Source organism: Gorilla gorilla, chromosome X (genome assembly GCF_029281585.2).
Source record: "Gorilla gorilla gorilla isolate KB3781 chromosome X, NHGRI_mGorGor1-v2.1_pri, whole genome shotgun sequence".
NCBI classification, from domain to species: Eukaryota; Metazoa; Chordata; class Mammalia; order Primates; family Hominidae; genus Gorilla; species Gorilla gorilla.
In genome coordinates this window covers 46,677,602-46,694,414 of record NC_073247.2, presented here as the reverse complement: position 1 = coordinate 46,694,414, position 16,813 = coordinate 46,677,602, and the positions used below count along the sequence as shown (strand labels likewise).

Below are 16,813 nucleotides of genomic sequence, written 5' to 3'. Positions count from 1 at the left end.
GGGACAATTAGTGAGAAAAAAGACTAAGGAGTGCCAGGCTACATTGTGGAGGTCTTAGATGGCAGGGTGAGGGACTTGATTTCTGAACAAGAAATAACATAATAAGAGCAACAATTCAGGCAGATCAGGTAGGGGGCAGTTGAAGAAGTACTTTTCCCAGAACAGATAAACAATAAGGCAGAGGATGTAATTACTCTGATAAACAAAATACATTAGTAATGATTACTGGAGTATATTTGAGATAAAATCCAAAATTACAGCGCAATGATATCAGGACAATAAACATAGCCAGAACGTAAGCTGAAGCCAAAAAGTAATGTCAGGAACAGAAGAAGATAGAAGCAGTGGGGAAAAGTTATTCACAGCACAAAAGTATTGGGGTTGGTGTGAGGGATTCGAAGACATAAAAAACACCATTAATAGACAAACAACTCTGTCAGTGTCAATATACAGGGAGCTCTCTGTACTTCCACAAAATGGAAATGAAGGTCTGCTATGACTTAATGGCACATATTCAAGTTAGCAACTGAACACGATCTGAGCCCGGCCTAGAAATGCAAATGGTGTGAAAGCCAAGGAGACCCAATGTGCTAGGTGGAACTAAGGCACTTGATTCTGAAATTTGGCAGCAGTTTTTAGAGAATGATGACAACCCCACTGGTGATCTGCTAGTCCACATTTCTTCATGCTCTCTTATTCTTCTCGGGAAAATAGAAGAGTTTGTTCTTTCTTGTTTTGTTGATTAGAAGTAAGGCTTACCAACGAAGGTACCTGGGCAAAAGACTGACAGAAAGAAAACTGGCCTGCCTTAGCAGGGTAGAAAGCTAACTTTGAGTATAATTTGAGGAAAACTTGGAAATATACCAGGACCATAAAGTTTCTCATCAGTATTTTGTGGTCTCACATTCTTTAAAGACGACATTAGTAAATAGATGTAGAAAAATGATTTAAGATAAGAACAAAATAAAAAAATGCAGAGTTTAATTGTCACATCCACTTTTGAGGCCTAAGAAGGTAAATTTTTAAGTGAAGAATGTGTGGCTCTGCTGGGCCCTGTGTTTGGAATCAACCTATAGGGTATGCTCCAAAGAGGGCTATCTAGGGTGACGGGAGGTGTGTTTACTGGGGAAAAGAGGAGTAGTAATGGCAGAACACTCTGGGCTCAAGTCTGGGATGAATCAAAGTCTTTTGAACCATGTTTTAGTAAGTACCCCATAAAATGATATAAATAGCAATATAAAAATTATTTCAAAAGCTAAACTTCGAAAAATCCAGCAATTTGGCAAATTAAAAAATACGTTTTTAATGGGAAACTATATTTAATAAGACACTATACTGAAAAACCAAATAAAAGAGCATTCTTACCTTTCCTTATACATTTAAACAAAAGTGACCTAAAGCAATCAGACTTTTGTCAACCTTAGGCTAGAAAGCCAAATGTTAAATAAAATGTTAGGTTTATTTAAAACTAAAATTTCATGTGAAAGTACTTTTAAGGACATAATCATTATTTTCACTATATAGATCTAACCAAAAATAACTTCAATTGTATTGGTCCTTTTTTTCCCCTTGATGACTATGTTTTCCTACTAGATTAACAAAATGCAGGAATGTAAACAAACAAAAAAATCATAAAAATCATAACAAAAAATCAATAAATCTGGTAAATTAATTCAAGTCTGCTATGACACAGTGCCATGCTCTTGATTAAGACAACTGAATTTCCTGGGCCTCAGTTTCATCATCAGTAAATAGAAGGGGTGATGAGATCTTGAGTTTTATGCTGGATTTAATGTGCCATATCTTTTAAGGTATCACTAACTTTCAAATAAGACACCAAATATAATTAGCAGTACATAATGATATACTATAATCCTACAAAGACAGCTATTGAATGCCTTCCCAACAATCATTTTCCCCTTTCTTCTTTACTAAGAACCAAACTTTTTGTGAATATTCTTTTTTTTAATTTTTAATCAACCACTGGTTAGCGACAAGAATAGGATTCAATTCCGGTCAATGATATGCAATGGGGAATATGCCATGGGGCCGCTGGGAAAGGTTTACCTTCTGGAAAAAGAGAAGCACAAAAAAAGACGCCACTCAGCCAGCCCCAGACAGAACTGTATGAAGGTGTTATGTGAGACTTCTGCAGAAATTTGGGAGTTATTTGTGCAGAGTCCTAAAACAAAGCTAGTAGGTCAAGAACGGCTCAGCAAAACTGAATCTCTGATAACTTTGTTAAAAAACTGAACAATTATCCTTATAATCTTTGATTGTCTGGCTTTATCTTTTTATAAAATATTAAATTTCCTTATTTTTAAACCACTTTTACTCAAGAATTCTGTTCTTTAAAGCTGAAAATTTCCTAGTGATTGTGAAGGTTAACTTTAGGTGTCAATTTGACTGGATTGAGGGATACCCAAATGGCTGGTGAAGCATTGTTTCTGGGTATCTGTGAGAGTGTTTTCAGAGGAGGTTGAAGCTGAGTCAGTGGACTGAGAGAGAAACATCTGCCCTCAATGTGGGCAGACACCATCCAATCAGCTGGGGCTGGGACAAGCAGGTAAGAAGAAGGAGGACTCTCTGCTTTCTCTCCTTTCCAGAGTGAGACACCTTTTCTCCTCCTGTCCTTGGACATCAGACTAGGTTCTTCAATTTTTAGACTCTGAAACTTGCACCAGTGCTCTCTGGGGGCTATCTGGCTTTTAGAATTGGACTAGGGGCTGCACCACTGGCTTCCCTGATTCTGAGGCTTCTGGACTGAGCGATGTCACCAGCTCTTCTGTGTTCCAGCTTGCAGGCAGCCTATCACGAGACTTCTCTGACTCTGTGTTCATGTGAGCCAATTCCCCCTAATAAATCCCCTCTCATATGTCCTATTGTTTCTGTGTCTCTAGAGAACCCTAACAAGTGATTAAAAAAAAAAGAAACAAAAAAATTTAAGGACAAAATTAGAATATCTATTCACCCTTAGCTCCAATCACTACTCATTAAATTATGTGTACTAAAGCTCCATAAATGCTTATTATATGTATTTTGTTATCTATCTTTGCATGAGGGAACAAAACATGCATTCTATGCTGTGGTCAAACAATTCCATAGTATTTTTGCTTCAAATAAAAATCATGTCATGAAAAGGAGAATATGTAATATGTAATAACTGTATATTCCTACTGGCAGGATTCTCCAAAAAGACATAACATTACCCCAGCAACTTATGAAGCTAATTTTCAGGCTGCAATTAAGAACATAATAAAGAAGAAACTTAAGCATTAATAATTAAGTCCGTTGCTGAATTTTACAGGATTCAAGGGTGGACCAGTACAAGCACCAGCATTAATTCATTATGTATAAGTTCATTAGAGGGTGATGGTTTTAAATCTGCCATTTAGTGTGGTTGGTAAATCTGGGCTAATAAAGAGTTAGGGCATTGGAATTGGCTGATAAAGTTTTGGTCATTATCTGCTAAGCCGACTTTCAATTACTTCATTCATCAAATCTTGGGCAACTTTTCTACATTTTTATCTAGTCGATACTTATTTTTAAATTATTTTTGACTATACAATAAAATAAACATATTGAGCCAACATATGTGAGGAAATCAAAAAAGCAAAGAAGAGAGTCACAATGTATGGTTTTTCTAAACAAAGGTATTTTAAATTTCTTATGAACTCCTACCAAACTCTCAAGGGTCAGCTTAAACTCTAAGTGTTCTGTGCAAATTTTCCTGGTATCCTTTTTAGAGTGACTTCTCGTCTCCTTTGAGTCTCATAGCATATTATTTCTATGTCTATTGTGACATTCACTGTCGCTTTGCATCAGCCTTGTTTCACGTAACTTGTGATTATTAGTCTGCAACACCTTTGAAGGCATGAGTGTAGTTTTGTCACATCTGCACCCCTGAAGGACGTATCCAGTGTCTTTCATGAGGGAGGTTAAATAATGTGTTGAATTTATGGGAATTGTAATATTTTTATTCTTCAAAACCAAAGACTTTTATTAGAGTTTGTCCATAAAATTCTACTATTAGAACTCTCTGACTAAAATTATTGATTGCAGTTTCCCTTTACAATTGTACCAAAAAAAAATAAATGAAAAGAAAATGAAATAAAAAGAATACAAATGTCAGGAATGGTACAAAGTGACATTAACATGCAAGTGACTTCAATACAAAGAAAAAAGTGAGCAATTATAAAACTCATTTCTCCAGCAGGTGTAAGATATCATTTTGGGCACTAGTATCATCAGTCTTTCTGGATCACAGATTGAAAAACTCAGAGTTAGTTATAATAGTCTTTCTCCAATGCCCTTCTTTTGTGGCTGGTCACCAACTCTAGCAAACCTCATGGTTTTTCCTACATCAGCTTATTATGTTTTAATCCTAATTAAAATGATAAGAGTAGAGAAAGTAATTACTGTACTCCTTGACCAGTTCAAATTGCATTGCGACTGGTCTGCGTTCCCTGTCACCAGTTCCTCTCCTCTCGGTCCATCCTGACGATTGTTGTTGCAAGAGTAAAGGCCTTTTATCCCCTATAAGGCCCACAGGATAAACTCCTCATTTTTTTATGCTGATATTCAATATCCTAGTATATGCCTATGTCTCTGTTTCCAATACCAAACTTCAACTGGGGAAACCTATTCACACAATTTCCTTAACGTATGTCACTTTTTCACACTCTACATTCTGTTCATGTTACTTCCTCTGAGCAAACAACTTTCTTTCTTACCACTACCAATGCAAATCCAATTCACCCTTCCAGATGCCAATTAAATTCTGTCTCTTCCACACTGTCTTTGATGTATCAGTCTGCATCACATTGATCTCTTCCTTCATCTGAATTCTATACTTCATTTTTTTCATAGACCATTATTAACAATTAAATAAGTAGAGCATTATCTTTTAACAGGCAAGTATCTTGATAATTTAATGAATTTATATATTCAAAGTCAGGAATCATTTATTTTACCATTTTATTGCCCCTAAGTAACAAACAAAAGGCTCATAAAATAGTAAGAATCCAATATATTTTTGATTATTGCTATTGAGGTCTTGATGTGAAAAGCCAAAAGGAATTACAACTTGAAGGTCAACATACAATTAAAACGTATATTGCCATTATGACCTCTACACAAACATTTATTTTAATACTAAAGTGAACATTTATTTTTGCTACTAAATTAGAAGATAATAATATGACATCTATATTTAAATAAATATGCTCTTTTAGTTCATTCTTAGATTTTGAGTAATGATTATAATTCACTCAATGTTTATTTTTGGGGTTTCAGGCACTTGGACTGGAAGTACTTTCCTATTATGCACAGCTGGATGTATATAATTATACAAATTTTAAAATATCCAGTCGATTTCTGTGGAGTCATATTTCGATTTCTACATTTTAGCAATGTCTCATCAAAAGCCTGTTTCAATTTAAATTTCAAAAATATGAACAAAGCAATATTATAAATGAGCAAGCTATCAAAAGAAATTTATAAAATGTTTGTAGAATGTTTAATATAAAGGCACCCACCTGTATTTCCATGTCAAAGTCAATTTCATAAAGAGTATTTACAATAATCAGGCAATTGTGCAGATACTCTTCAGGACTTTTTGGTCGCGTGTACATATTTATAAAATGAGACTCAATCTGTAAAAAAAAAATCAAACCTTTTGGTAATGGAATAAAAAATTCTGTTTTTTAAGTGTTCTCTATAGTTAGGCAAAGAATCATTTAAATATTAATAGTTGTCAGTAATAAATTATTGCAATCAAAATGCAAGAATAAACAAAAAGGTAGTGCTGGCCATGCATATTCAGGTGTTTGACTTGAATGTAAGACGTTCGAAATAATCTGTTTACAGAAAATACACTTCAAATTTTAATCACTAAGTTTTTATAAATAATAGAAGATCATTATGCATAAAAACGACTCTTACCAAGAATGGGCAATAGGCTCCCAACTGTGTTGCAAAAACAAGACCATCTGAAAGGTCTTTGTCAAAATTTACTATCCATCTCTCAGAAGGGATAACATCTGTTTCAAAAAAGAGGGAGAGTAAATACAACAACAGTTTTACTTTACTAAAAGATACCTATGGAAATTTGAGCAATAGTAAAAGAAAATTTTGCTTCTGCTTGGAAAACAAAAAGTATATTATATTGGAAATAAAAACAAATTTTAAGTCTCAGAAGATTAATACTATGAGAGTTACCTGTAAGGCTTTATAAACAATTGCAAGCTGTCTTCTTTATTTCTATATGAGCTGCTTTAAAAAATACACTACAGTGTAATAATGGAATAGAAATTCAATGTTTCAAAATTACCCATTCTGTTGAGTACCTTGAGGTTCAAATGTTTAGTCAATGATCATCAACATGGGTAAGGAGACTGAAAAGGCATGGAGTTACTTGTAACTTTAGAGTGCTAGTGCCAGTTTCTTTATTTCTTGCAGAAATTCATCCACATGGCAGGAAAGTATGTGAAAGGAATTCAAGATTTATGGCTTAAAGAAACCAAAATTGACCTATAAAAGGCAATACAGGATGGAGGAGTAGTAAAAGGAATTCTCAATTACAGACATGATTACTATGCTGAGTTTGGAACAAAAAGAGGAAGTATCTGAATTTTAAGTGAATATCTGAAATACTGACCTATATTGGGTGGAGGTTAATTTTAAACAGTGGAAATAATCCCTATGTTGAATGTGACATTTTCTTTTTCAATAAGTTTCCAAATAGCCTAGATTCTTCATGGTGTGAGACAATTTCTTGTCTGAAAACAAGGGGCAAATGGTGATCTTTATAAATTCCCTCAAATCTCTCTACTCCCATTTTCTGTGAAGAAGAAAAACCATGACATGATACACCCATGACATGTATATTAGCTTCAAAACCGGGATTGCTTTACACCTGGAATTGGAAGACTTAATTTTCTCTTGAATCACAGATGTCCTGGACACTTCACAGACAATGTCCAGTACTTTTTCATCTGAGAAGCTATGACATTGAACATTTCTATAGGATTTCTATAGCATATTGTCACAAAATCAGTCTAGCAAACACAGATCACTAAGGATTTTCAACTAATGCATAGCAAACAATCTCTGTATTTTTCAAAGTATTATTTCCTGATCAAAACTTATAAGTAACATTTTTGATATAAGATTCAATGTAATCGAATTAATGATTTTAAATACACATTGCCAGTTGGCTGAATAATGATAACCTACATGTGCTTCTCTTTTTTGTCCAGCTTTGATGTATAATTGGCAAATAAAGAGTATATGTATACAGAACATAAATTGTGTTTTGATATAAGTATACCTTGTGTAGTGATTCCCAAAATCAAGCTAATTAACATATTCATCACTTCACATAGTCACTATTTTGTGTATATGTATGTGGTGAGAACCTAAGATATACTCTCTTAGCTAAGTAAAATGTGCTTCTCTGAATGTATATTTGCCACCCATAGCTATCAATAAAAGCAAAATATTTCACTTTTGTAGTTAATATTTATTTTTCTCTGGACTGGAAGCAATGATAACTTTTGATCTGAAAAAGATAATTTGCTAGCCTTTTACACTGATAGAGAATCAGTCAGTTAGCAGTGGACATAGGCTGTATCCACCAGATAGCACATCCTTGTCTTGTACAGACATTAGAGGAGGGACAGAAACTGTCTTGAAGGAGCTTAATATCTTGTTGTAGGAAAATCACATCCATAACAGGAAAACAATGAATTAAAAAAAATCCTCCAAGCAGAAGTCAATGAATACATAACAATACAGCAACAACTAATTGTTATCCTGTTATTTCCCACTCCACCAATCACAACTCAGGACCACAGAATTCATTATGACACCCGCCCCACCTTATTTTGTCAACAGTGAAAAATCTCAATCTCATTATCTACAATATTTTTATGTATTGGTTAAACTCTAGTATGTATATAAAGTGCTTTCAGAATTGCAAAGCCATACCCCTGTGAGAAACTAGAGTAAGGTGTGTATGTATAGTTCTTTACACCTTTAGTCTTAGACTACACAGTTATATTTCTTTACAATTAAATAAGCTCATTTCTTTTTCATTACCATCAGTGAGGTTGTCCAACATTTGTAACCCAGTTATATTCATTTGCCACAGCCTGCATTTTGTCCTTAATTACTTACATATCTTGGTTGATTTTATAAAATTACTTACACTAGCATTCACTCTTTGTGGTACACACCTATAGGAACTTGAGGAATACATTTTCACGTACCTGCCATCACATTTCCATAAAGAAAAGTGTGATCACCCCCAAAATTCCAACGTGCTGCACCTTTGTAGTCAATCCCTACCGTCATCTGTTAGCACCTGGCAAACACTGATGTGTTTTTAATCTCAATAACTTCACCTTTACCAAAATGCCATAAAAGTTGAATCACACAATATCAACATGTAGTCTTGTGGGGTCTTGTTGTTTTGGCTTCTTTTACTTAGTGAAATTCATTTAAGATGCACCTATGTTGTGTGAATCAATAGTCGTTGTTGTTTTCATTGTTGAGTAGTACTGTATTTGATGGATGTCACAGAGATGAGGTATTCATTCACCAATTGAAGGGCATTTGGTTTGTCTTCAGTTTAGAGGCAATTATGAAAATCTGCTATAAATTATCTCATGTAGTGCTTATTGTGATCAGCAATTCTTTTTTAAAAAAAGTTTTATTTCCATAGGTTTTGGGGGGGAACTGGTGGTACTTGATTACATGAGTAAGTTCTTTAGTGGTGATTTGTGAGATTTTGGCGCACCCAGCACCCAAGTAGTATTCACCGAACCCAGTTGGTAGCCTTTTATCCCTCACTCCCTTCTCACCCTTTCCCCGTGAGTCCCCAAAGTCCATTGTATCATTCTTACGCCTTTGCATCCTCATAGCTTAGCTCCCACTTATGAGTGAGAACATACGATGCTTGGTAATTCTAATGTATTTTGGTGAAACAGCTGGAAAACAGATTTCTGGATTATATAGTAATTGTATTGGGCAACTTATATATGTCTTTTTTCTATCTTTCTTTTTTTGGTGATGTATCTTTTCAGAACTTTTGACTATTTTTCAAATTTGGTTGTTTATTTTCTTGTTGTTGAGTTTGGAGAGTTCTTTATGTATCCTGCATACAAGAAATTTGTGGAATATGTTATTCAAAAACACTTTCTCCCAGTCTGTAGCTTGTCTTTTCTTTCTCTTAATAGTGTCTTTCATAAAGCAGAAATTTTAATATGGTAAAGTCCAATACATATAGATATGTGTATACATGTATATATGTGTATATATGTATGTATATAAAAGTTGTGTGGGTTTACATTTAGATCTATGATCTACTTTGAGATAATTTTAGTACAAGATGTGAGGTATAGGTAAATGCTCATTTTTTACATATGCACTTCCAATTATTCAAGTAATATTTGTTGAAAACACTAGCCTTACTTGATTTAATTGCTTTTGCACTTTTGTAAGCAAAAACACCCAGTTGATTACATTTGTGTAGATATATTCCTTGTCTCTCAATTCTGTTCTTTTGATCTACCCATCTATTCTTTTGTCAATACCACCCAGTCTTAATTATTGTAGTTTCAAAATTTCTTCCGCCTTTTCAAAATTGTTTTGGCTATTTTAATGGCAACGCCTTTATATATATATTTTAGAGTCAACTTACTGATATTGATCTATAAGAATATGTGATGGTATTTTCACTGGAATTGAATTGAATCTATAGATCAATTTGATAGCCTAACAACATTTAGTTTTCCAACATCATGTGCATGCTATATTTCTCTATTTAGTTATCACTGATTGCTTTCATCAGTGTTTTGTAGTTTATAGCATATATATCTCTAATTTATTTTGTTATACATACTTATACTAAGTACTTAATATTAGATACTTAAGTATTTCTTCTATGTTAAATGGTATATTTTTATTTTAAATTCCAATTGTTTACTGCCAATATATAGAAATATAATTTAATTTAATTGTATAGTGATCATATATCCTCTGACTTTGATAAATGCATATAGTATTTCTAGGAGTTTTTTATAGATTGTTTGGGATTTTCTACTTGACAGAAATGTTGAATTCCAGCCCCTTTCTTGGGGCAAGAGGTGGTTTGTTATTTTCTTTTTTTTCCTTTTTGTTTCTTTTTCTTTTCTTTTTTTTTTTTGAAACTGCAATGAGTATTCACCAGAGCCCTTTGGGTGACAGTATCTGTTGTCCTTAAATTAACATAGATGAACACATCTGTTCTATAAGGTATTGCTATGGTTTGAATGTCCCCTCTAAATCTCATGTTCAAATTTCATTGCCATTTCAATGGTTAATACCAACCAATAGAAGTGGGACTTTTAGGAGGTGATTAGATCATGAGAGCTCTGGCTTCATGAATGGATTAATGGTGTTATCTCAGGAGTGTGTTAGTTACATTGGGAGTCTGGCCCTCTTTTTCTCTCTTTCTTGCATGCTCTTACTTTTTATCATCTTCTCTAGCTATCGGATGCCTACCATAATGTAATAATGCAGCAAGAAGGCCCTCATCAAATGCAACCTAATTATCTTGGACTTCCCAGCCACCAGAGTCATGACCCAAATAAACTTCTATTGTTTATAAATTACCCAATCTGTAGTATTCTGTTACAGCAACACTAAATGGACTAAGACAGATATACAGAAGTTGGAGTGAATTGCCTGCCCCTACACTAGGTACTAAGGAGTACACATTCTCCAGACTCACTTTAGTCATTTCTGTGAGCAACATGTGAAGTTTGTGGAATAAACACCTGCAAGAAGATGCAGAGTCTATAACTGCGGCCACTAGGAGTTTCATGATCTCTCACTAGTCTATACTTGGCCTCTACCAATACACCAATCACCCTAACTCAACTATTCTTAATGGCGTCTAGATCTATCTACAGGTAGACCATTGCTATCATCTCATTTCTTCCAGTAAAAACCAAGTCTCTCTTTGTTGCCCTGCAATCTCAGCTTTATGTTAAGGTTCAAGAAAAACAGAGAATTTGCTGCTTGTCTGACTTTCATTGTTGTTATAAGGGTGGGAGAAAACAGTTTCCAGTTCTCTATCTCCCTGAGTAGAAACCAGGGCACCTATTTTTGTTCAACCCATCACAACTTTGAATCTGCTTTGATATTATTACTTGTTGAATACCAGTAGGCATGGGCTGTAGCTGTTCAAACAAGGCTCTCAGTAAGAATAGGATGACAATGATTCTTCCAAGGCGATGATGTGAAAAAGTAAAGACAAAACTTCAAAGCTCTTCTCTAATCTCTGATCCTATGCCTGTATCTTGTCTTTTATACTCAAGGCTGCTGCCAAGCCCTCATCACAGTTTATCACAGCTTTGATACATCAAGGATTTTCTCTACTTTTATGATAGTTCCTTTGATACAAGCTACTCTCTCTTCTATACGCCCTCTAAGGATTTGCTACCCAAAGTGAGCTAAGTGAATCAGCAGCACCTACATCAAATGGAAGCTTGTTGAAAATGCAGAATTTCTGGCCTCACCCAACACCTAGCAAAATATAAAAACATTAGCAAAATCTCCAAGTATTCACATTATCGTCTGAGACGTGTTGGTCAATGGTTGTCTTTTTTTGGAGACAGAACCAGCAGTCTAATGTAGTTGTCATTTGTCAGAAACCAGAAAATTCAAATGATGCTCCACACATTTTTAAAATTTTTAATTGGGAAGTTATGTTTTTATCCAGTTTTACATTACATCACTTCTGATATTCAGGTATATTTAAGTAGCAATAAAAATACTGGTCTTTATAGTATTATGAATTAGAGATGTGTTTGTTAAACACAAAATTTAATCAGAAATTTTAGAAAAAATTAGTCAATTTACTTATTCTGAATATAACAATTGTCACATGATTTTTATGTTAGATGACTATAACAGTACATTTTTATAAAAGTTATATTGAGATATAATTCACATAACACAAATTTCATGCAATTCAATTGTTCAATTCATTGTTGTTTAGTATAGTCATATAGCTGTGCAATCATCACTACTATCTGCTTTTAAAATATTTTTATCAACACATAAATAAGCTTGATACTCATTAACTGTCACTTCTCGTTTCTCTCTTCCCTCATACCATGGACATAAATGAATCTACATTCTGTCACTATGGATTTGTCTATTATGGACGTGTCATAGAAATAAAATTATAAAATATGTGCCCTTTTGTGTTCTGTTGTCTTTTATTTAGCATAATATTTTCAAGGTTCATTCATGTTGCAGCATGTATAAGTATTTCATTTCTTTTGATTGCTGAATAACATTCCACTTTGGGAATATACCACATTTTCTTTATGGATATTTGTGTTTCTAATTTTTGGCTATTGTGAATAATGCTGCTATGAGCATTTATGTAAAAGCTTTTTGTAATCATATATTTTCAATTATCTTGAGTATAAACCAATGAGTGGAATTGTTGAATCATATTGCTAATCTATTTCCCAAGAGACTTTTTTTATAGCAGTTTTACATTCACAGCAAAATTGTACAAAAAGTGCAGAGATTTCCCATATACTCCCTGCCCCCATGCATGCATAACCTCTCTCATTAGTTAATCTAATTTTAACATTTTGAGAAACTACCAAACAGTTTTGCAAAGGGGTTGCACGATTTTACAATCCCTCTAGCAACACATGAGGTTTCCGATTTCTATGAATCCTTGCCAACACTTGTTATAATCTTTATTTTTTTAATTCAAAAAATTTAATTTCCGTGGCTACATAGTAGATGCATATATTTATGGGGTACATGAGATGTTTTGATACAGGCATTCAATGTGAAATAAGCACATCATGAAGAATAGGGCATCCATCTCCTCAAGCATTTATCCATTGAGTTGCAAACAATCTGATAACACCATTTTAACCAGTACAGTTGTTATTGACTATAATCACCCTGCTGTGCTATCAAATAGTAGGTCTCATTCTTTCTAACTATTCTTTTTTGTACCCATTAACTATCCCCACCTCCCCCAGCCTCTCACTACCCTTCCCAGTCCATGGTAACCATTCTTCTACTCTCTGTCCATGACTTTAGTTGTTCTGATATTTAGATTCCACAAATAAATGAGAATACGCAATGTTTGTTTATCTGTGCATGGCTTATTTCACTTAACATAATGATTTCCAGTTCCATTCATCTTGTTGTAAATGACAGGATATCGTTCTTTTTTATGGCTGAATAGTACCCCATTGTGTGTATGTACCACATTTTTTTTTTATCTGTTCAACTGCTGATGGACACTTAGGTTGCTTCCAAATCTTGGCTATGGTGAACAGTGCTGCAACAAACTGTTAAGTGCAGATATCTGTTCAATATACTGGTTTCCTGTCTTTTGAATATATACCCAGCAGTGGGATTCCTGGGTTATACTGCAGCTCAATTTTTAGTTTTTTGAGGAACCTCCAAACTGTTCTCTATAGTGATTGTACTAATTTACATTCCCCCCAACAGTGTACAAGGACTCTCTTTTCTCCACATCCTCACCAGCATTTTTTATTGCCTGTCTTTTGGATATAAGCCATTCTAACTGTGGTTAAATGATATCTCACTGTAGTTTTGATTTGCATTTCTCTGATGATCAATGATGTTGAGCACTTTTTCATGTGCCTATTTACCATTTGTATGTCTTCTTTTGAGAAATAGCTATTCAAATTTTTTGCCCATTTTTTATCAGATTATTAAATTTGTTGTTCCTATGGAGTTGTTTGAGCTCCTTATATATTCTGGTTATTAATCCCTTATCAGATGAATATTTTGCAAATGTTTTCTCCCATTTCTGTGGGTTGTCTCTTTACTCTGTTGATTGTATCCATTACTGTGCAGAAGCTTTTACATTTGACTTTTTAAAAATTTTAGTTACAGAAGTTGGTGCCAAATGCTAACTTACTGTGATTTTGCTGTGCATTTCCCAAATTACTAATTAGGCTGAACATCTTTTAATGTGCTTGTGGGTCATTTACTCATTTTCCTTTTAGAAATGTCTATTCAAATATTTTGCACATTTTTAAATTGGGTTGTCTTTTTATCACTGACTTGTAAGTGTTTTTTATATATTCTTCATACAAGTCTCTTGCTAGATACATAATTTCACTGTTACTGTGTCCATTGAAATATTCCTTTTTCTTTATTTTTATTTCATTAATATGATGTACTACATGGACTGGCATTTATGTTAAAACAACTTTGTACTCCTAAGATAGATTTCATCTCCTGATTATATTTTATACTTTTTCTATATTGCTGGATTCTGTTTGCTAGTAATTTCAGATTTCCATATCTATCTTCATAAAATATAATAGGGAATTTTCGAATTTTGTTTTGAAACACTTCTGAAATGCAATGAGGTATATTCTTTAATGCACACATAGATAATCTTGCTTGTAAAGGTAGTTGAGTTATGAAGATATGTGAACTCTAAATCATTATAAGATCAGTCACATATAATAGTTATGAGTCACATGAAATGTGATATAAAGTAATGCATATAATACTTGATATGACTTCTACATAAGTGAACAATAAACTGGAAATTAAGTAAAATATTTTCAGTATCAAGATAAAAATTGCTATGGAGAAAGACTGAATTAAAACAGAAGATGCTATAAGAAAAAAATTGAAAATAAAAAGAAAACAATTACAGAAGTTGCATATAATAGAATAGATACAATAATTTATGAATAATTTTGTGCTAGTATTTTAAAAATCTTAGATAAAGCTCATTAATTTCACAAAAATATGTTACAAAATCTCATTCAAGGACAAACAGAAAATAAGAATAATCCTATAACAATTAAACAATTAACTTGTTATTTAAAATCATCCTACAAAGAAAAAAATCTAGATGGTCTTATCAGTGAATACTATAAAATTCAAAAGACAAGAAATATCACTAACACAGAAACTCTTTCAATGTCTCCAAAAAAAGAATGCTCTCCAGGTAATTGTTTAAGGTTTGCATTAACTGTATTAAAAAAAATAAAATGGTAGAAAAAAATTATAGACTAATTATCATTCAAGTAAGTTAAAGCAATCAACTAAAATAACAGTAAATATTCTTTCTGGTAAGTTAAATAAAAATAATTTAACTATCATGGAAAATTTGAGTTTGTGCCAGGATGCAAAGTTAATTCACATTTTTAAATAAATTTAATTTGACAAATTAATATATATATATTCAATATTATTCATCATAAAATTCCCAGAAAAACTAAGGAGAGGAGATAACTTTCAGGATGTAATGAAAATAATCTGCAAAATAATCATATAGTAAATACCATAGTTAATAATTAAATGTTAAATATGCTCTGTTTAAGATTACACAAAAATATCAGGTATAATACAAGAGCATTTATGTTAATAGAATATTCTAAAAAGCATCTTCATATCTGAGTTTCAAGCAATATTGTAGAATTTAAATGAGCACCAAAAATATCTTATATGCCAAATTTACAAACAAATGTATATTTTAGAATAGGTTTTAAATCCTTCAAAACCTCACTCATTTTGAGAATATAAAAAAGTGCAGAACAAAGCAAAGCAATTCACCTACAGTGTAGGAGTTATCAGGCTGATCTCAGTTTTTCACAGCTACTTTACAGGCATAACATAGTGAGGGCACTGTGCACAGTGTTCAGAGAAAAATAATAACCCCCAAATTTTATACTTAGTAAGATACTATTCACATATAAATCACACTAAGATAGTTACAAAGAGAACTAAGAGAATAGAGATTCTTGAAGTGGTTAGAAAAATAAAATTATTATGCCCTCTCTCACCACGCCTATTCAACATAGTATTGGAAGTTCTGGCCAGGGAAATCAGGCAAGAGAAAGAAATAAAGGGTACTCAAATAGGAAGAGAGGAAGGCAAATTGTCTCTGTTTGCAGATGACGTGATTCTACATTTAGAAAACCCCATCGTCTCGGCCCAAAATATCCTTAAGCTGATAAGCAAATTCAGCAAAGTCTCAGGATACAAAATCAATGTGCAAAAATCCCAAGCATTCCTATACACCAATAATAGACAAACAGAGAACCAAATCATGAGTGAACTGCCATTCACAATTGCTTCAAAGAGAATAAAATACCTAGGAATCCAACTTACAAGGGATGTGAAGGACCTCTTCAAGGAGAACTACAAACCACTGCTCAATGAAATAAGAGAGGACACAAACAAATGGAAAAACATTCCATGCTTATGGATAGGAAGAATCAATATCATGAAAATGGCCATATTGCCCAAAGTAAATTACAGATTCAATGCTATCCCCATCAAGCTACCAATGACTTTCTTCACAGAATTGGAAACAACTACTTTAAACTTCATATGGAACCAAAAAAGAGACCGCATAGCCAAGGCAATCCTGGGCAAGAAGAACAAAGCTAGAGGCACCACGTTACCTGGCTTCAAACTATACTACAAGGCTACAGTAACCAAAACAGCATGGTACTGGTACCAAAACAGATATATAGACCCATGGAACAGAACAGAGGCTTCAGAAACAATACCACACATCTACTGCCATCTGATCTTCAACAAACCTGACACAAACAAGCAATGGGGAAAAGATTCCCTATTTAATAAATGTTGTTGGGAAAACTGGCTAGCCATATGCAGAAAACTGAAACTGGACCCCTTCCTTATACCTTATACAAAAATTAACCGAAGTTGCATTAAAGACTTAAACCTAAAACCTAAAACCATAAAAACCCTCAAAGAAAACCTG

The 16,813-nt window shown here is 33.4% G+C and overlaps 1 protein-coding gene across 1 annotated transcript in view; it reads right to left on the bottom strand.

Annotated features, from left to right (window-relative positions):
* Positions 1-16,813, bottom strand: part of CFAP47 (cilia and flagella associated protein 47) — a 469,679-nt gene that overhangs the window by 245,363 nt on the left and 207,503 nt on the right. The window contains exons 34-35 of the mRNA XM_019019001.4: positions 5,944-6,041; positions 5,538-5,654 (exon numbers count right to left, since the gene is read on the bottom strand). Coding sequence (XP_018874546.3) covers positions 5,538-5,654; positions 5,944-6,041 — 215 coding nt within the window. The remainder of the gene's footprint in view (positions 1-5,537; positions 5,655-5,943; positions 6,042-16,813) is intronic.